This window comes from Tamandua tetradactyla, chromosome X, assembly GCF_023851605.1.
Source record: "Tamandua tetradactyla isolate mTamTet1 chromosome X, mTamTet1.pri, whole genome shotgun sequence".
Taxonomy (NCBI): domain Eukaryota; kingdom Metazoa; phylum Chordata; class Mammalia; order Pilosa; family Myrmecophagidae; genus Tamandua; species Tamandua tetradactyla.
The window spans coordinates 174205401-174226143 of NC_135353.1; the positions used below are offsets into that span (position 1 = coordinate 174205401).

Here is a 20743-nt window from a genome sequence, read left to right on the forward strand (position 1 = left end):
TCGCCCGTTCTGTGGCACGGCGAACCTCAACTCGCTCCGGCGCTTTGGGGGCCAGACGTTTGCACGGACAGCGAGCCCGTGGAGGCAGGTCCGCAGGAGGTCCCCATTCCGAAATTCGGGTTTTCTTTCCCGCGCCCTTCCCTCGGCACCAGCGAGGCGCGATCCATTATTGCTCCTTTGGAGACGGGGTGGGGAGGCAGCCCAGCCCCTGACCCATCCATCCGAGATTCCCCCTTGAAATCCACACCAGTCCGGCAGCTCCTCGCACGGGGAACAGTTCCTGGCGGTGGAATAAATATACTGCCATCTGGAACGGAGGCGCGCCCCGAGGGCCTGGTGCTGACACACTTATTTGTCTTCAGAACGCGTGTGTACTTAGCCACAGGCGCACGGTGGTCACACCGACGGCAGAGGGCGGCGCCATGCCGCGAGGGTCCCTTCCACGCGAGTCCGAGGCCCAGCGCGCGCCGCGGAGCAAACGTCGTCCGGGGTGGGTTGGACGGCCCACCGGCCACCGGCGCGCGCCTCCGCCGGATATCTGGGAAGGCCTGGTGGGTCGGGCTCAAGCGGTCCCTGGAAGCCGCTCCCCCGGCCGGCGGCGCGCGGACCCGGGCTGCCGGCGGTGCGGACGCCACTGCGCCAGGGCCTGCGCGCTCGCTCCCGGGAGTCCGTCGGGGGGGCTCGGAGTGGGGGGGGGGGTCGTGTGCAGGATGCAGCGCGGGCGACGGGGCGCGGGGACCGGGGCCGGGGCGCAGGAGGGGCGGCGGGTCAGAGCCCGAGGGCCTCGGCGTGCTTGCGCGCCTTCAGCCGCAGGTCCGCGATGCTGGAGTTTTTGCTACTGCTTTTGGCCGCGGCTGCCACCACCGCGGCGGCAGAGGCCGATTCCGCCAGCGAGGCGATGGGCAGCCCGAAGGGCGGCGGCGGGAACATCAAGTAGGGCGCGTGCGCCGCCAGGTGCGGGTGAAGGTGAGGATGCGCGTGGGCCACGCCTTCCAGCTGCAGCTGCGCCTGGACCTGTGGGGAGCAGACCAGGCCTGGTTAGGAGTGGGGGCCGGCTGGGCGCGCCCTTTCCTATCCCGAGGCCCTACCTCCCCTCCTCCTCCCCACTCCGCTGGCGCCCCACCCCCTCCCCTCTCCTCTGCTCCAGGGACACCAGCTTCCGTCACGTCTCTGGCCGCGCCCAGTGCCCCGGCGCCACCCCTCCCCCTACATCCTCGCGCTAACAGTGGCGGGCCTCAGAGGAGCCCTGATTTCCTTCTGATGGGCCCTTTGACGAGTGACCCGCTGGAGAGTCTGAACTCCGGCCTCTCGCCAGGGATTCTGCCACGCGAACACCCATGTCCGCGCGCTCTGGCCACTGAATTTCTACCCAGCCCGGTGGCGGACGCCACGTCGGGGCAGCGCATGGAAAGCTGCCCCTGCCTCACCGATTCCCGCCCCTGGGAAGGGGGCGCTGCAAGGGGCACGGCGTCCCCAGAGTCTGAAGATGGACTTTAGGAGGGCTGGGGAAGTGGGGGGGGGGGGGCGGCGGGGGCTCTTCCTCCAGCACCAGCGGCTGGGCCGCCCCTTCCTAGCTGCAGCCTCCCCTAAACCCACGCGGCTCACGCCTCTATTTCCCAGGTATCTATTTACTCGCTCCCACACCTCGCCAACCCGCCAAGGCGCGGGCCAGGCCCACCAGACCCCCGCCCCTCAGCAAACACGCGCAATCCGGTCCAAATATAAACCCAGACCTAGCCCTCTGGGCAAAACAGCTGCCTGCGGTGGCCCAGGCGGCGCCCGCCCAGTGCAGGCCACCGAGCTCTGTGTCCTGGCGCCGGCCCCGGGTCCTGGCGCCTGGAGCCCCGCACCTCTTGCCCCCCCACCACCACCAGTGTTGCCCCACCCCCACCCCCAACATTTGGGCTCCACCGCTGTCTTCCCAGTCCTGGGACTCTGCTCCGGGCTGGGCTGCAGGCTGCGAGCTGGTGATGTGGGAAGAGACCCAAGCTTAGGGCCTGCTCAGCGCCCCCCTTCCAAGGCCCTCCGGCACCACCAAGGCGTCGGTTCCGGCCTTCCTAAAAGTGGGGTCCCTTCCAGGTTCCAGGCGGCTGCCCGGTGGTTAGTTCTTGGGTGGGTGGAATATTTTTCCCTCTGATTTTTGTAAGGTTTTGTTTGGGTTTGTGCTCCCACCCTCCCACAGGTGACTTTTGGAGTTTTACAGAGTGATTTTAATACGTGCCAACGCGCCTATAAATGCGCCTTGTAAAAGCGGCCTCTTTTCTTCCCCGGGCGAGCCAAGAAGTCCGGGGCGTGGGAGGAGCCGGGGAGGAAGGGCGAGCGAGGCCGTCCAGAAGGAAGAAAAACGAGCTACCTGTTGGAAAGGCATGCGCAGAGCGCCCATGTTCACATACGGGGCCACCCTGCAGGCATCCAGGTGGCTGGCGGTGCCCAGAATGACGCCTGCAAGAGAAGACAAAGGTGGTGAGCGCCGTCCTCCGGGCTCCCGGCACCTCCGCGGCCTGCGCCCCGCGCCGTGCGCCCTGTCCCCTGAGCCCTGCCCCTGCGCCCTACTCCCTGCGCCCTGTCCCCTGCCCCCTGCGTCCTGTCCCAAGCCACCCACCTTTGTGCATCTGGTTCTCCTGCTTGCGGCACTTGGCTCTGCGGTTCTGGAACCACACCTGGGGACACAGCAGACACACGCACAGCACGGTGAACCGGCAGCGTCCCTGGAGCTTCCTCAGGCGCGCGGAAGCCGGGGAGACCCGGCCTGCAGACACCCCGCACCCCACAACCAGCCCCCCATCCCGCGGTAGCCGGCTGTCTAGGGCTGGCAATTGTTAAACCCATTTCGCGCCCCCCCCCCGCCCCTGCTGCTCCCCCGCCAAGTGAAATGTGAGCACCGACACCTATAGATTCAAACTGAAGAAGTGGGTGTTGGAATGGCAGGGTGGGCTGGCGAAGTTTCCAGCGCTTCGTGTGGGCGTCCCACCACGCCCACCTGGGACCACCCCTGGGGAGTCCTGACCTTGCACCTTCATATTTTAGCAACTCGGGAGCGGGGCGCAGAGGGAGGTAAATGAGTTCAAATCTGCCTTCTCCCCCTCCCCCACCCCCAATTCAAGGTCGGAGCGTCCTGCCTCCAGCGCCTGCTCCAGAATGCTCAGTCCTCCTTGGAAGCCCTGGGAGGCTCCGGAAACGTTACAATACCCCTGGACAACCGTGAGGAAGAATGGTGGGGGATCCCCAATAAAGCGCGCTTTGGGCTGCGACGGCTTTGCCTGAAGATTCTGGTTCTTGGGGCCTCGTCTCAAGAGGATGGGCGCAGAGGGGCGCTGCGACCCTCGCCCAGTCTTCCCACAGTCCTGTCCTGACATAAACAAGTGGGCTCCAAAGCCCCCTGCTCCGGTAGCCCACCGCCCCCCCTCCTCCAGGCACAGTGACACTGACGAAGTCTGAAGCCCCCTTCGCCCCCGTGATTGCCCCATCCATGCCCATTAGCTGTCCCTCCAGGCTACCTCAACTGCTCCATGGGACGTGGGGGTGGGGTGGTTTATTGACTGATATAAAGAAAAGCTTCCACGGCTATGAGCCACCCCGGAATCTCCTGGATTTTCTGGGGGCACGAAGCATCCAAGGTGTACGCCCTTCTCCGTGCGCCTAGCGGGTGCTGCTTTCCCTCCCCACCCCCGGGGTGCAGACTCCTGGAGGTTGGAAACCGCTGGGAGCTTAGGAAACGAAACGTGAACTTCTCCTTCCCCCGCGGTTGTCAGGCCGCTCCCTTCCTGGGCATAATGTCCACTGCTGAGCCACCGCCCGCCTGTTGGAAAGACTTTCCAGAACATTCGAGAGCTCGTCCCATCAGGCGGCAGGGAGCTGGAAAACTTTTATCGTGTTCCCCTGAACAGTACTTCCAAAAATATGTTTTCCTCCCCTTGAGTCGAATTTCAAAAATCATAACGCCATTTCCAAACCCCGAGCATAAATTACGCCCGTGGTACGGAATCCCTTTTGGAGCTGACCACTGCGCGCTCTGCCTGGGGGCCCGGTATCCAGACTTCGGGAGACGGAAGCCAGAGAGGGCAAATCCTGCCCCCGAAAGAGCATTTTTCAAAACCAGGAGCTTATTTAAATCTGGAAAGCGAAGCTCACTTTCCCTTCCAGCGAGGGGTGGGGGGTCGGGTGGAAATAAGATTATGAAGAATAAAAGTGATGAATTAGCCGCTGCGTTAAGCGATAATAAATCAATCTTGGGGTGATTCACGATCAATTCCAATTAGTCCTGAATATGCTAAGTAAAGCGTAGTACACTGGTTTAGACAGTTATTTCTTCATTAAGGATCACTCAGTGATTTCTTTCACAAATGCTCTAATCTGATTTCCTTTTGATTTCCATTACAGACAGTGAATAATGACATTTAATTTAGCTCTGCGCCATAAACCCAAAGATATTTGTTGTAATTAAATTACTGCCTGCCCCTCACCGTAGTCTCATAACTTTCAATTATAACCCTGACAGCTGGGTGATATGAGCTTCCAGTACAACACAAAAATAAAAGGTTAATAAGGAACGGCTTCCATAGGCGCCTCAATTTATTTACAGCAAATTTCCACACTAAATTGAAACTATATCCTTTAGCAACGAGGGACAGGCTGTACCGACAAAGCTTTCTAAACAATTCAGATGGTATTAAAATATAGCTCATCCCCCCCTTTCATTTTCTTTCTCCCCAACCCCCCTTCGGTTCCATCCCAGGAACGGATTTTAACTAATTGATTTTTATGAGCATTTTCTGCCTTCTCTTCTTTATTACGTGATTTTTTTCCCCTATGGCCAATAGGAAATTATTTCCCTTATATTCCCATGTTTATTTTTATTATTATTTACAGTCGTTAATTTTTAATTCACCTCTGGATCAATAGCCACTCACTTTTCTCCTACCCGCACCCCCCCCCCTCACCCTTTCTTTTTATTTTAGGGCCTTTTCAAGATTTGCAGGCACCCAAGAACCAATTTTCTGCAACTCGGAATCTCCTGCTAAGGTGCTACTCAGTAATAGACTACTGAAAGAAATAGTGCAGAATTAAATTACAAGTAATTTATTTTTATAGAAACAGTACATCAAGGCTGGGGAGATATTACAGAGCCCAAGTATTAAGACATTGCGAGATGACATAAAAGTTGATGTCCCCTTCAGCAAAAGTTTAATCTCTTCATTAATTTATATGGGGCATTCCAATCTGTCTTCCTGAGAAGAGCAGCCAGCCGCCTCCCCTCGCTGCGGCCGCAGATGCTGCAAAGGACGCTTCCCGGCAGACGGCCGGCAGGACAGGTTCTCCCTGCTGGGTCTACGCTGGGAGGGCCTGGGAAGCGCCGCGGCCACTCCCGGGGGAGTTATTTCATCTTAGAAGGCCTTTGACCGCGGCGACATGGAGACATAGAAAGGCGGGTGGAGAGCTAATATATATATATATGTATATTTATATACATTTTTCTTTTTAAAAATTCAACATTTGGGACAATGCCGCCTACCAAATCAAATCCGTTTGCATTTTCGTTTCATAAGTAAAATTAAGGGAAATTCGTGTTTGAGGTTGCTGGCCAAATAACCCCCACGCATCCTCTCCTTCAATGTGCTTTGCTTTTCAACGGTCCCTTCGCTGGTTGCTAATGTTCATTTCACTTACTTAGATCCAGGCCCGGGCCCGGATCCTGTCCCCCCGCCCCCCGGCCTTCTCTCCCGGGCCCTGCTGGTCCCGTCAGAACCAAGAGGAGCTCGAGAGCAGGCTGAGTTGGACTCGCAGGCCCCAGCGCCGGTTCCGCCCCGAACCCGTAGGAAGCGACTTTGCAGCGAGCCTTTCTCTCCCCCCACCAGCAATACATTAATAGATTTAATTTAATGTTTGCAAGGCCGGGGAGAGCCCTGCCCGCGCGCCTCCTTCGGCGCACACCCAGCACCCGGCAAACAGTGGTTGACCAGATGGGAGCCAGGAGCCCATGGGCTGCCCGGCGCATCAGCTGGGGCGGTCGGTGCGCCCCCAGCACCCAGGCTAATCCGGTCCCGCGCGGGCAGGAGCCGCGGTTCCTCAAAAGCGCAGTGTGTGGAGACGCCCCCTCTGCTCGCCGTCCCCGCCTCTCCCTCTCCCTGGAGTGGGAGGGGGCTGGGGAGGAGGGGACGACTGAGTTGGGGTGGGGAGGGGAGAGAGAGAAGGAAAGAGAAGTCCTGGATGCACGAAAGGGGGAAGGTGAGAACCCCATCCCCGACAAACCGAGGTCGAGGCGCGGAGGACTTGCCCTGGCGAGAGGTTCGCGCATCCGAGAAGCCCCAGGGGCGCCTCGGAAAGGCCGCGCTCGGCAAGGACGTGCCGCCTGCCCGGAAAGGGACTGTGGCCTGCGCCCAGGGCGCACGCGCTGGGCCCGCAGCACGCCGGGGTGGCGGGGCGGGGCCCGCGTTCCTACCTGCACGCGGGCCTCGGAGAGCCCCAGGCGCTGGCTGAGCTCCTCCCGCATGAAGGCGTCGGGGTAGTGCGTCTCGTCGAACAACCGCTCCAGCTCATTGAGCTGCTCCAGAGTGAAATTGGTGCGGCTCCGCCGCTGCTTCAGCTTGGTCTGCCCATCCTCATCCTCCGACTTCACGTCGTCGCGCTTCTCCTTGCACTCGTAGATTCCTGCGGGACGAGCGGGCAGCAGGCCGCTGAGACCGCGGGGCGCGCGCCCGGGGGGAGCCCCGACTCCCTCCGGCCGCCTCCCGCCTCCCCCGCGCCCCGCGGGTCCTGCCCTCGAGAAAGGTCACCTCGGGTGACCGGTTAGCGCGATGCCTCGAACATCTAAGCGCCTGCACGCGAGGGACGGGGCCTTGGAAACGAATGCGCCCTGACGCAAGCGTGGCGTCCAGTCGATAAAACAAACCCGAAGGGAAGACTCGCTCCTTTCGCACTAACCCGGGCCCCGCCGGCGCGGTGATTCTTGGCCTAACCTCCCAGTAGTTTCCTCAATTATCCACTTCAAGTGTGTTGACACAGCCTAACCTTTTTTGGGGGGAGGGGGGAGTTGGCGTTAAATGTTAGTTTTTAAGTCAAAAACAGCTTAGGAAGAATTGCCCAAGTGCCGGGTTCCTGCGGAGCGCGGCGTGGGGGGCCTGGCCGGGAGAGGTGCGCAGGCCGGGCCGGGGGTCGGGGCCGGGGCAGAGCCGCTGGGGCGAGGTGCAGGACTGGCAGGGCAGGGCCGCGCCGGCCGCGTGCGAGCCTCCGAGAGGGTCTCTCGACTTTCCCCTCAGTCGCTCTCTTCCACACGTGCGCACACCTTCAGGCACAGCCCCTGCCTCCGAGAATGGCCCTTTCTTGCGTCCAAATACTTTGAGTTCCTCTACCTTTGCTGGGCGGTGGGAGAAGGGGCTGGGGTCCGCATTTAGGTGAGTCTGGCTCTCAGAATCCTCCCGACGCAGGGTAGACCCTCCCCACGCTCGGGATTTAAATGAAATGCGCCCGCCTTCAGCAGCCTGAGGGGTGTTGGGTGGAAGCCGCGTCTCCTTCACCCTGGTGTTTTTCCTTTGCAGCTCCTTTTTCTCCCCGAATCAAGGAGGTGCTCAAGCAAAGAGCACCTCTGTGGCCTCATCTGAGTTGGGGGATGCCCTGTCACTTGGTTTCCTCCCAAGTCCCCAGGAATCTCCACTCCAGAGACCCTCTACTGGGGCCTGGGGAGTCACTCAGCTCCAAAAGCAGTCTCAAAGTGGTTGCGAGGGGCAAAGACCCAAAGCGTCCATGGGGAAAGGGGGCAATTCCTGGAACTCCACACCCCACCACTGTCCCTAAGGACACGAGCCTCCTCGAAAGTCCCCTCACCCCACCCCAAGGCTTCTGACTCTTGGGCACTTGACCCCAACTCGGACTTTAAATTCTCTTTCACTTCCTGGAAGGAATACATTTCAGAGAACATCTTAGTTCTTCCCCATAGCAAATCCTTTCTTAGAGGCTAGCCTCAGCAATTGCTCCCATCTTCACTTCTCTAAATCTGAGGATTCGACCCAGCTGGGAAATCGTTTCCAAAATGCTTAAGATCTAATGGCAATCCTGCAAAACTTGCAGACTTGGGTACCCCAGTGGATGCACGGGACAGCTGCCCAGGCCTCCAGAAAACTGGGTTTCTCCCGGAAAGCGTCCCTGCTCCCCCTTGACTTCCACCCTGCAAATGCCAGTCCGGGTCTCCACTCTCCCACCTCTGGTGGGGGTAGGGAAGCCCACTTCCCTATGTTTCTGTCCTCCTCCCTCCTAGGCGCTGTCTCACTTCTTGAGGGCCCTAGTGGAGCTTTGCTTTCTGCGCCAGGGCCCTGGATCCCAGGGCTTGCACTGTCAGGGCTTGAGAAGGCAGACACGGGAGGGGCACCGAGGAAGGACAAGGGCAGTGGTCAGGAGTGGTCAGTCGCCGGGTCCTGTACCCCTCTCTGATCAGTATTAGGCCACTGGCTGGAGGCCACAGCACAACCTGCTTCCCATTAAGGAAAACGCTTTTTGTATGAATTATGGAACCAGGTGCATGGAAACAGCTGCCAGTGGACCAAACCCCTGTAAGATCTAATGGCATCTTACGTAAGGCAGGCTGGACACAGAGTGCTTGGACTATCAGAAGGTGCAGGGGGTGGCTCATTTCTATCACCCCCAGCTCTCTGCTTGGACAGGTCTATGTCTCTGGCCTGGCTGCTGGACAACTGCCCCAGAGCTCTGCCACCCAGATCCTAAGGACAGGGTCGTGCTTTCTGGTGAAGGACCCTTCCTGGGGAGATCACCCGGACCCCTCCTCTCTGAAAAAAAAAAGGGGGGGAGCAAAATGACTGGCCTCTGGATTTTCTCTTCGCCATGAAAAATATAGATAAATGGTGTGTTTTCAAACTGTGTCTTTCAGAAATCTAGCCTGTCTTGTTCCCCTGATTTATTGCAGCCAATCTGTTGGTACCGGGATCTGAGGCTGGGGCGCCAGCTACTCAGCTCGGAAAACCCTCCTAAGCGGGCCTTTTTCCGGCGGAACAAGCGGGAGTTTCGGGCCCAGCCGCAGCACCCGCCGCGGCGAGCGCGCACAGACGCGACTTCGCGCAGCGGGATCGGCCCCGCGCTGACAGCCTAGGGTGGGGTGGCCGGGACCCGGTGTACACGAGCTCCGCGGGGCCCATCAGGCCACGGCCAGATCCTGCTGTCGCCAGCGCCCAGCCCAGGCCACCTGCGGTCACGGGAGCGGTTTTAATTTACAGATTCGCGTCACCCAAGATCAAGCCTGGAGGCCCCCAGGGGAAAGTTTTCCATAAGAGGAAGCAGAAGGGAAAGACGGGACTCGGCGAGTGCCTTTCCCGGACCACCGGGCCCGCGCGTGCCCAGATGTGCCTGTTTCTAGCTCGAGGAGCCCGCAGGCCATGGGCCCAGAGAGAAATGTGTATGGATCGCTCCTCTGTGCGCATTGAAAGAAATAGATATATATTTTAAAAGACAAAAAGACACCCAGGCTGCCCTGCGGTATTTCTCGGGTTTAAAACACAGCCACCCGGGCGGCGGCTCTAAGAGAATAGAGTTCGGGGTGGAATTGGGAGTGAGCGGCGGCGCCGGAGGCCTCTCCGCGCGCGCGGAGCGAGGAGGCGCGCCCGCCCCCGGGGGCCCGGTGCCGGCGAGCCGCTAGCTTACCTTCCGCAGCCCTACCCGTGCCGAACTCCTTCAGTTTGTCCTTGTCACCGTCCACGTGGTCCTTGAATAGATGCACAGGACAGTGGCCGCTGGCCTCCGTAATGTCCTGGAGGCTGGATTCCGAGGTCCCAAGCTCGCGGGAGCGCGCCAGTCCACTCTCCAAAACTTCCCGGTACGTGATGGAATCTTTCTTGCCGCCGCCGCCTCCGCTGCTGTCCTTGCTTTTCTGGTCAAAAGATTTGGATACAAAAGCCGTGAGTTCCTCCATGGCTTCCCTGGGCTGCGGGGGTCCGCGGAGCTGGGCAGGGCTGGCTGGGAGCCGGGCTGTGTCCGCACGCCTCCCGGCGCGGAGAGGTCCTTATAGGGGTAGGTCCTGCCTGCTGTTATTTGTGCCTTTCAATTTGAGATCACAGTATTTATACATGGCTACCTCTGCCCAGCCCCCAACTTCCCTGTCTGCAGCAATTACCGCTCCAGGCTCGGCGGCGGGTGCACGCCGAGGCGCTCTCTCTCCCCCACCTCCAGCCCGGCAATTGGCTTTCTTTTCATTTCATCACTCTTTGGCATCTGAGCACCTTGGTGCGGAGAGGCGAAGATCAAATTTTTGGAGAGTGGGGGAGAGAGCGCGCGCGCTAGCGAGCGCAGGCGCCAGCGCCCCAAACAGGTATCTGCAATTCTATCAATGGGTGGCAGAAAGGAAACTCGAGGAGGAGTTGATGGATTGTGGGGAGGTCCTTGCTGGCCGGCGGAGCGAGCACACTGCCCGGCACACAGAACGTGCCTTTTCAGGGTATTTCGGAGCGGAGCAGCGCGGAGATACCGAGGGGCCCGGGTCGGAGGTGACTGCGCCGTGAAGAAAGAGCATTGATTCCAAGTTGGAGATGCGGTTGGATCGCGAGCTGTACGACAAGATCGAGCATTCCCGAAAGTGATGGAAAGCGTCCGAGGTCCACGCCCCTGTACGCTGACTGCCATCTATTCGGCCTGGAAGGTGGAGCTCGGCCCGCAGACCTCGGAGCGGCGGGCACCGCGGAGGCCCAGGAAGCTGCCCGCTGCGCCCTGGGCCTCTGGATCAGACGCGCGGAAACAAGGAGACTCGGTTTGTAAACATTGTTCCTTTTGGCACGCGTCAGATTCCTCACTGCCGGACACACGCCACCTTCTTTAAAGCCGAGCTGTCTTCCTGTGTCTAGGATGTTTGCTTAGGGAAATTTTTATTGGGGTTTTTGCCACGGTTTTCCCCATCAGCTCCATCTCCCCTTCCCACCACCACGTGCGAAGGGTTAACCGCTTTTCTCAGTTGCAACATGAAATTCATCTTAAGACCTTGGAAAGCAAATATGTCATTCTTCGCTGCAAAATTCCATATGCAAATAAAGTTGACTCCCCACCCTCCCCTTTCCTTTTTTTTTCCTGGAACATTCCCCCACCCTTTTCTGGAGTCTGGGGCTTTTCCCGGGATGGGACGGATTCTGTGTTTCTTGGAGGAGTTTGTTTTGCATTTTCTGAAGTCAGCTCTGCCTCTGAAGCAGAATCTAACCCCGCTATCGGGTCCACCCTCCCAGCGAGCCTTTTGCCCAGCGCGGGCGCAGGCGGGAGCCGGTCAGTAATTTCCTTAAGCGGGAAGGAAAGTGAGCCATTTCTTTGGGATCCGTGGGGCCGCAGGCCGTCACCATCTGCGGGGTTCACGCGGGGTGCCGCATCCCGGCAGGAGGTGGCACGTCAGCGAGGGGGTAGCAGAGAGGAGTTGGAAAAACAGATCTACTCTTCCCCCCCTCCTTTCCTCTCTTCCTTCTTGGTTCCTTCCTTTCTTCCCTCCTTCTTTCCTACTTGCTTTTTCTTCCTCCCTTCCCTCTTTCTCCTTCCTCCCTCCTTTCCTTCTCCCCCTTCCTTCTCTCTCTCTCCTTTCTTCCCCTCCTTCCTTGTTCCTTTTCTTCCCCTCTGCCTGCCTTCCTCCTTTGCTTCCCCCTTAGCCCTCTCTCTCCTCCCGGGAACGCTGCCCCAGCGTCGGGCACCTCTCCGCGCGCTCCTGGGCCCCTCAACCCCAGAGCTGGAGATTTGGAGCAGCCGTCAAACGCGGAAGGCTAAGGAGCCCTCCAACTTAACAAACAGGACTTTGTCACTGCGGCCCTCTAATCAAAGCCGAGGCGCACCGATATCACACAGAATTACAAATAACCCCTCATGCATTATGCATGCGCCGGCCTCGCCAGTCGGCGAGCTGGGAACGCCGGCGGCCGCGCCCCGAGCGCGTGGGCAGGGGGCGCAGGGCCCAAGAATTGACAGTCCTTGCCCAGCCACCAGCCCCTGCACTCAATCCCACTCTGAAGACCAGGCCAGCTGGGCTCTCCGCTTGCAAGAAAGCATAGAGGAACCGGCGGGAGGAAAGAAAGTGAGAGGCTGGAGAGGGAGGAGAGAGCAGAAGGGAAGGGGAGAAGAGCGAGAAGGAGACAGGAGGTTGGGGGAGTGGAAGGGAAGGGAGATGGGGAGAGAGAAGAAGGGAAAGAGAGAGAGAGAGACAGGAGAGAGGGGAGAAAAGGATGAGCGAGATAGAGGGGAAAAGAAAGGACAGAAACAGACTGGAGACAAGGGATAGGCAAAGGGGAGGGCAGAAGAGAGGGAAAGGGAGAGAAAACAGGGCTGGGGCGGAGGGAGGCCGCCGACCCTGGACCAGAACAGTTTTCTCTGGCCTGGGCCTCAGGGCCAGGAAAATTCTCCCCAAATGGAGCCGTCCCTCTCTTCCCCTCCCTTCCCACCCCACACCTGGTGGGGGGGATTGGATGGAGGAGACCAGGTCCCCAAAACTCCAGCATCATAAGCTGCCCGTTGCAGAACTCTGGCCTGACTCTGCCCATGACCCCAGGGGCCTGATATTCCCATCTGGCCCTGCCTGCCCAAGGTCCCTGGGGGTGGGTTGGGTGAGAGACCCTGGGTGTCCAGCCCCACAGAGCAGGGATGCCCCACCCCTCCCCCACTCCTCCTCTCAGGGGGAGGTCCCCACCACCCTCCTCTGGGGAGGACTCAGAACCACTATCACCCTGGCTGATGAAGCTCACCCTCCCAAAAAAAATCAACTGCCACCCAAATTCCAAAGCCAAATGTAGGAGAATGTTATTACAATTACCCACCACCCAAAAGCAATGAGTACTTTCTCCAACTAAGGCCTTGGTCCTTTTCTAAAACTTTACTGCCTTGCGAAGTGAAAGAATCTTTGGTGAAGTCCAACTTTTTCCCGGGGTGATCAGGAAAGTAGCTATGACCTCCTGGGATCTTTGGAGAAGGGACAGCCCCGCGACGGGCTGAGGGGCTGAACCCCCATGCCCTTTTCTCCCGGGCTCCTCTCCAGGCAGCCACAGGAAATGCGTACATTCAATCACCTTTAATATCCGAGCCAGGGCAGGGACATTTTCTATTACATATTTTTGCTAATTCGAGACGTCTCCCAAACCACGGGCAGCTCCACTTTGGGAAATGTTGCGTTTGTGCTGGGCGCAGGCTGCTGCATGCCGCAGGAGGGGTCTGGCCCGGCTGGCCTGGGCCTCTGCGGACCGGACCCTTCTTTTAGCTGCAGAGGGGACTCCCTGAAACCCACAGGGAGGAAGAAGAGGGCAAAAACAAAACTTAAACATGTCTCAACATGTCCTGTGTAAAGATGGGCGCTTCAACGTCCTCAACGCATTTGCCAACTCTTCGGAAAGAAATGGGCTTGAGAAAAGTTTGCGCGTAGAAGTGAAAGCACAGATGCTTCCGGAAACGACGACAAAAAGGAAGAGGCAGTGGGAAAGAAAGGCCAGGGGGTGCTCAGGCTTCCTTGAAGAAGGCAGTTCCGAAGCCAAATCACCCAGTCCACTGCGCGCACGGGAGGCTCGCCCCGGAGCTGGAGAGGAGCCCCTGGAAAAGAATCTCCCCCGGGCGCGCGCCCCCGCGACAGGCGTGCGGTCGCCGCCTGGAAAAGACGCGCCGCCACAATGCAGTACAACGAAATAAAACCGCTGGAGTAACCTCTGCTGAGGGCCGAGGAACAGGCACCGCGAGGGAAGGCTAGCGGGTACATTTTAAACCACCGCTGGCTCCTCAGCTCGCCCGGGCGCCGGCGCCTTGAAACTGGACACCCCAAAACTCGAGTTCTGAGGGGGAGGCGAGGCTCCAGGCCCGGGGTAGCAGTTCGCCCGCCGGTGTCTCCCCGGGACGCAGGCGCTACCCCGGAGGCTCTTCTCGGGTTTGGCCCCTCGCTCCCGACACCCGCGGGCACCTCTGCGACCCACGACCCTGGCTCGGGCCAGGTCGGCTCGCCTTTCAGCCCAGCTGCCCGCGGCCGACCCCCGTCCGGGAAGAAAGCCTCCCCTCTGGGGCAGTGAGAGCGCGGGCTAGGACGCGGGAGGACTGCTCGCCATCCCCAAATCCGCCGACTTTTTCCGGCTGGCATCCTCAAGTCTGTTCCGAGGGCCCTGGCTAGAAAACTCGGAGGCGCTGGGCAGGGCCCTTTGGAAAGTGCTGGAAACCGACTCCTGGGGCCCAGCACTGGCTGAAGCGCTTGGGGAGACCCAGCCAAGCGTGGGTGCTGGGGGACTTTCTAGACCCTTCCCTTCCTCTCCTGAGATGTAGAAAAGAAATGGGCCAGAAGGTTTCTTGGCTGTTGTGTGCGCCGTGGGACCTGGGTCTAGAAGGCAGACTAAACTTGGCAGGACTCCGTCACTTTCCCCAGTGCCCCCCCAGGAAACTCAGCAAGAGAAAGCCTTGTGGCCTCAGCTCACCGGGGCACACAGGGGCCACTGTCTCAGCCAGCCCTGTGTTGGGGGTACTGGGTGGGAAACGGCTTTGCCTGGCCTGAGTAAGCGTACCATGCTCTTTCTGGATTTTAAAACACTGTCTGGCTCTCTGTATGTGAATTCGATAAATTTTAATGAATAGGCCCCACTGCTAATGACCTTTTTTTTTTTTTGTATTTACAATGCAAAGGCAAAAAGAGGCGATGAATATTCAAATATGCAATATCCGATGTACTGACTTCTTGAAATGGAGGATCTGGCTGTTTCCAGCTTTAACCCAGAAAAATGAGGCTCCTCTCACCCCTCTGGGTGCATTCGCTTTAAATCTGACACCAGCACAGCGTTGTCCAGCAGTGGTCAGCGGCGGCCTCGGCGGGCCAGCCCCCACCCCTCCAGGTTCTCTCCTGGCCCTCTGCAGCCCCCTGCGGCTCCTTGCTGCTTTCCATGAAAGGGAATAACCCTATTTCAAGGGAATGCCCCTTCAATCTGGACCATTTTCTCATCCGGTAATTCGGAAGACAATTTCTATTAATGATAAGAAGGGAGGGTGTTAATGGTTTTCCCGTCCAGCGTGAGCCTTTTTAACAAAACTCAAGCCCTCCCCACCCATTAAAAATGTATAAGTATTGATCCAAGCTTCAGGATTTTACAGACATCTTAACACGTTTCAGAGACGGCTCCTTTCTCTCCCCTTCCTTTTAAATTTAGCAACTTGCATTTGTATTTCCTCCTACACTCTTTATTGATTGACGCTAACGTCTGTGTTTTAAAGGGGAGGTTAATAGATTTTCATTAAAATGGGTTTTGTTAATCCAGCTCGTGAATGGATGAGATTGATGCTGTCGACAAATGTTACATCCATAAAATTAATAAATAGTGGGATGGGGAGGGGGAAATTTGCTCTGTTCCTTCCCTAAAGGATGGGCAGCCTGTGTGCAGCCAAATTCAGACTGTGTTTTTCTGTTTTTGTTTTTTTTTCATTTCCTTTCACTTTTACTGCAGGGTTTTGTATCAGGGTTCATTTGGGGCTGTCTCTACAATAGCCCACAATGTGAAAAGCCTTTTTTTTTTTTTTTAACAATCCATTTCGTATTAAGGCATGCTGTTAGCTTTCAAGGAGAGAGCCAATGAATTTTCAACTCTTTTCCCCCTTCGTCTGTACTTTGCAACATATGGTGAAAATTAAAACTCTCTCCTTTCAGATTTAAGCACAGGACCTTTACTTTATGTTCTATTTAAGAAAAATATTATTTTGGCAGGGAGGGAAGCCGTTTGCCATGAAGGACATCGAAAGGGGAGCGTTTTTCCAGAGAACACCACTAAACAAACAATGGGGAAGCTTTCCCCCACGATGAATAAATTCAGCGCTCGGGGCCAGCCGTTTTTGCGGTAATTAATGTTGTTAGAAATAAATCTTAGGGGTGTATTTTGATTTTCATTTCCATTTCTGGCAAGGGCCTCTGCGAGAAGACGCACAAGCCGAGTCCCCCTGCTTCCCCGGCTCTAGGAAAGGGACGCAAAGGCGCCTAAAATCCCTCACCATTTCTACCCGGCCTCAGGCCAGCGTGCGAGAAACTTCGGGGGACCACCGCCGGCCCTGGACGGAGCTGTGGTTCCCCGCGCGAGCCGCGCGCACAGGACACGATTCCCCTGCGCTCACGCGTCCCGGGGCCTCTTCAGACGATTCTTCAGGGAATCAGACAAATCCACCCGCCATTCCGGGACCGAGTCCATCTACCCCAAAAGTTGCCAGGGTCCTGTAAAAAAAACCTGCCCCGTTGCCAACTCCAAGGGAGGTTAACTGAGGATGAAATCTCTGGTGCAATAGGGACACCCGGCGCCTGCGCGCTTTCCGGGCGCCACACCTTTAGAAAAGGACCCCAGTAAAAGGGCTTCGTCCTGGTGGGAGCAGGTACTCATTAATTGGACACTGCCCCATAGGGCCACCCTGTTCGGAACCGAACCCCGTTGCTAAGAAGCCCCCGCGGGAAGTAAACCCAGGCCACCCTGCGCGCTGGGGGCCCAGAGCCTGCCCTCCTCCCACGTCCAGCCCGGCAACCTCCGAGTCCCCTGGGGCCCCGAGATTGGGAGCTGCTAGGGTCAGCTTCTTGTTCCTTTCACCGCTTGGGCTGTGACCCCTGGTTCCTGGTGTCAGGCTCGCGGGTCACTCCCGTGGAAGCTTTGCGAGATTCGCCCCGTGCAATGAAGGGGCTTCCCTTCAGGGGTCCAACATCCCATCGTGCTATTGAGGGGCCCACGCTGCGGCCCCACTAATGAGACTGAATTGGGGAACTTGGGGTGCGTCCTCGTGGGTCGGGGGCTGGGGCACCAGCTCCATCAGCTTCGGGGAGGTCGGGCAGGGAAGAGGTGTCCTGAGGGTGAGTGGCGGGGGAGGGGCAGAGATTTGGGGGGTGCAGCCCCCTAAGTGGGGAGCAGAGCAGTGTCCAGCAGCCCTGCAGGGGAGGGGTGCGTGTGGCCAGAATGAGCGGTCCAGGACCCGCTCCCACCCTGGCCTTTTCCACCCGCAGCTCAACCTCCTGGCCTGAGGCACGGCTTGGAGCGAGAGCGCTGAGCCGCCCGGGCTGGACATACGCCAGGAGCCCACCTTGGCGCTAAGCCCCGGCGCTGCAAGCACGGGGGAGGGGGCGAGCGCGTGCAGTGGGGTGGGGGAGGGGGCACGCGCCCGCGGCTTCTCCACCTGAAACACGGGCGGGCGAAGGGGAAGGCCCCTCCCAGGCTGACTACTCATTGCTGGGGGAGGGTGGCGAACACAGGTGAAGGGAGGGGTGGGGAGAGGGCACAGGACCACTCTTTCCCACTGGCGAGAGGCCCGTAGAGCACAGCTGTGTCCTTAACTGCCCCACCATCCTGGCGCACACTTGGGAGGGGCTGGAGGCAAGGCCCAAAAGCTGGATGTGTGGGCAGCTGGGTCCTCATCCTTCTGTCTTCCTTCTTTTCCTTCCCCTTCCCTTCTCTTCTCTTCCCCTTCTTTCCTTCCTTCCTTTCCTTTCTCTTCCCTTCCCCTCCCTCCCTCCTTCCTTCCCCTCTGTGTCATGTCTCTGGCCCTGAAGGCAGGTGGTTTAGGGAACACCCTGAGGCTGGCTGGAGGGAGGTCTGGGTCTGGGGCCCTTTAGCCCTCACTTGACTAGACAGTAGAAGTTATTATTAGTCCTGTTTTCAGATGAGGAAAACAGACTCAGACAGACTGGAGGACGCTGTGCGGGGAAACCAGGCCCCCAGGCTCCCTGGTGCACCACTTACTTCCGTGGAGGTCTGACATTTGTACCAGGATTACACAGCAAGTACTAGAGCTGCGAGTGAGGACACCTCGTCAGAGGGCAGGGCTAGATGACTGGGCTGGGCAGGTCCCCACTGGCCCCCTTGGTTCCACAGCACAGCTGGGCTCGGTGAGATTCATCCTGGTCCCTCTGTCTTCCATGTTTCCTTCCAGGCCTCTATTCTGAGGTCAGACTGGAGAGTTAGGGCAGCTGGCCATGAGGGCCAGGACAGCTGGCCACAAGGGTAGCAGAGGACTTACTAGCCATAGTTACTTAAGAAATTAGAGGAATGGATATCCCTCAGCTCCTTTTCAGTAGACAAAGAGGAGCTCTGCTAGGAGACTGGTGCCTTGGAATGCCCTGACCATGCCCCAGTTTTTCCTTCTCCTCTGTTGCTTTGGAATCAACAAGGCTTCCTCTCCTCCAAGGAGACACCTATAGGACATGTTGGAAGGCTCAGATCTCTCCAAAAGGGAGAAATCCATGCAGGTTGGGGGAGAAAGCAGCTGTGAATGGTCATTCGCAGTTGGCATCAGAGCTGCCCACTGGTCCAGGCCTTCAATAAAAAGACCCAATTCACTGATTCTTTGAATTTTCATTAAATACTTGGTGAGGGCTGGGTGCTGGGTAGGTTGCATAAGAACTCCTCAAAGATGTCCACACCCGAATCCTTGGAATGTGTGACTAAGTAATACTCTAGGCAAAGGACTTTACAGATACACATGAAGTTCCCAACATTAAAACAGGGCATGATGTTATATTACCCATGTGAACCCTGAGTCCTTAAATGTAGAAAAAGTTTCAGGGCTGGAGGCAGAGAGATGAGGCAGAAAGAGAGAAACTTGGGACACAAAAGGGACTTGATCTACTGAGGTTGGAGGGGCCATGTGGAAAATAAGTAGGGATGGTGGCTTCTAGGATCAAAGAGCAGGCCTGGGTGACAACCAGCAAGAAAGAAGGATTCAATCTCACAGCTGCAGGGAACTGAATTTTGCCAACAGTGTGAATGAGATTGGAAGCTGACTCTTCCCCTGAGCCTCCCGGTGCCAGCTCAGCTCAGCCAGTGCTTGGGTTTTGGGCTTCTGAGGCCAGGAGCAAAGGAATTGAGTTGACCTTTGCCTATCTCACAGTTACAGGATTCCTGACCCTGTAACTGTGAGATAATCTGCAGGTGCTGCTTTAAGCTTCCAAGGTCAGCAGGAGAAACTAGTACAGGCACTGAGTCTACACCACAATCAACACACACATTGCTAAAGCTGACACCAGAAGAAATAGAAAACATGAAGAGTCCCAGGAAGAAATGGAAGTAAAATTTTAATTGTCTACCCATGAATAAATCTCCAGGCCCAGATTGCATCACTAGTGAATTCTATCATACACTGAAGGAAAAATTGCAAATCACACACAAACTCTTTCAGCAATAGAGGGGGAGAAAACATTTCCTAACTCATTCTATGACACTAACATTACCCTGATACCAAAATCTAACTACAATATTATAAAAAAATAAAATTACAGACCAACACTTGTCATGAACACATGTACAGAAATCTTTAATAAAGTGTTAGCAAATTGAATCCAAAATATATATATTAAAAGAAGAACATTTCATGACCTGTGGGATTTATCCTCGGAAGGCAAGTTTGGATTAACATTTGAAAGTCAATCAATGAAATTCACTATGCTAATAGAATAAAGAAGAGAACCTATATGATTATCTTAAAAGGTGCAGGGAAAAGGAAGGGAATACCCCAGGTTCAATGTTTCTAATAGGCTCAGTGTTCCTTCTGTGAGCTCTAGAGAAGTTTGTGAGAGAACATGAATCGTAGACATGCATTCTAGTCATACCTTTGGTTTACAAGCTCCCTTTCTTTCTCTCCACGTAAATTAAACACCAATTCCTGCAAGCAGAAAAGTGTGCTGATGTCATGAACTATAGACATGAGGGGCTGGAGTGACTTGTCCTCATTTGGAGGACAAAAGAAGAGAGGGGTCTTGAAGGTAAATGTGACTGAGGCAGTGTCCCAGCCTGGAGGGAAGCTGGGGGTGGGTAGATAAGCTGTTTATAGGTCCTGGGGTGAGTGCCAGCGGTCCTGGGAGGGGGCACTCTATGACTTAGTGATTCTTGGGTCATAAAGGTGGAAACAGGTGCTGTATTGGTGGCAGGGGTGAGGGGACAGGGTAAGAAAAGGAATAGGCAAGAAGCAGCAAGGAATGCATCACTGGGAACGTTTTCAGTGATTCTCAAAAATGCCCATTGAGCAACCCAACTGTCCATGAACAGGTGTTCTGATAAACAAAATGTGGAAAACATGCACAATGGACAATTATCTGGCTCCAAGAAGGAAGAAGTTCTGAGAGTTGTTGCAACACAGATGGACCTTGAAAAAGTTATGTTGAGTGATAAAAGTAAAACCTATAAGGACAAACATTGCTTGGTTCCAGCTGTATGAAATCTCTTTGGAAGTGGCAAATCTAGAAGGTAGACTAAAGGTTGCCAGGGGATGGGAATTAGGGAGAAGGGCAACTTATTGCTTGCTGGTGTAGACGGCTTGTAAATTTTGGAAAATTTTAAATAAAAAGGACTGTGTTCAGTGGATTGGCTGAAGAAGCTAAGGGTACAACAGGGGACTTTCAAAGGTTTTCTGTTGAACCAACAGCATTTGCGAGCTTCTGAGTTTGAGGAACTCTTTTGATTTACCCCGTTCGTATAACCATCCCCTCCAGTTAAATTCCTCCTGTGTCCTGGAAGAAAAAGTCTACTGGGGTTTTCCCATTGAAGTCACAGATGTCTCTCAAATGACGTCGTCTTTCATTGAGTCGAAAAAGTTCAGGAGCTTCAAAAAGGCCTGCCACAGGGACCTGGCAATGGAAATGACCGTATTTTATTGATTAAACAGAATTCCTCCAACTTCGTTCTTCCAGGCCGGCAGCCAATCATTTTTGCCTTCAGTCCTCAGTCTCTCCCCAGGCAGGGGGACATTGAACCCAAAATGCGCGGCTCTGTGATATTTCTCGTCGTTCCTACTTTAAGAAGGGTTCCCTGTCTCT

The 20743-nt window shown here is 56.3% G+C and overlaps 1 protein-coding gene across 1 annotated transcript; it reads right to left on the bottom strand.

The window, feature by feature from the left end:
- Positions 1-768: 768 nt before the first annotated feature.
- Positions 769-9913, bottom strand: SHOX (SHOX homeobox). The gene is made up of 5 exons (XM_077146212.1): positions 9646-9913; positions 6440-6648; positions 2603-2660; positions 2354-2442; positions 769-1014 (listed from the first exon to the last, which is right to left on the bottom strand). Exons 1-5 carry the CDS (start codon positions 9911-9913, stop codon positions 769-771), a joined length of 870 nt encoding a protein of 289 aa, XP_077002327.1.
- Positions 9914-20743: the final 10830 nt, after the last annotated feature.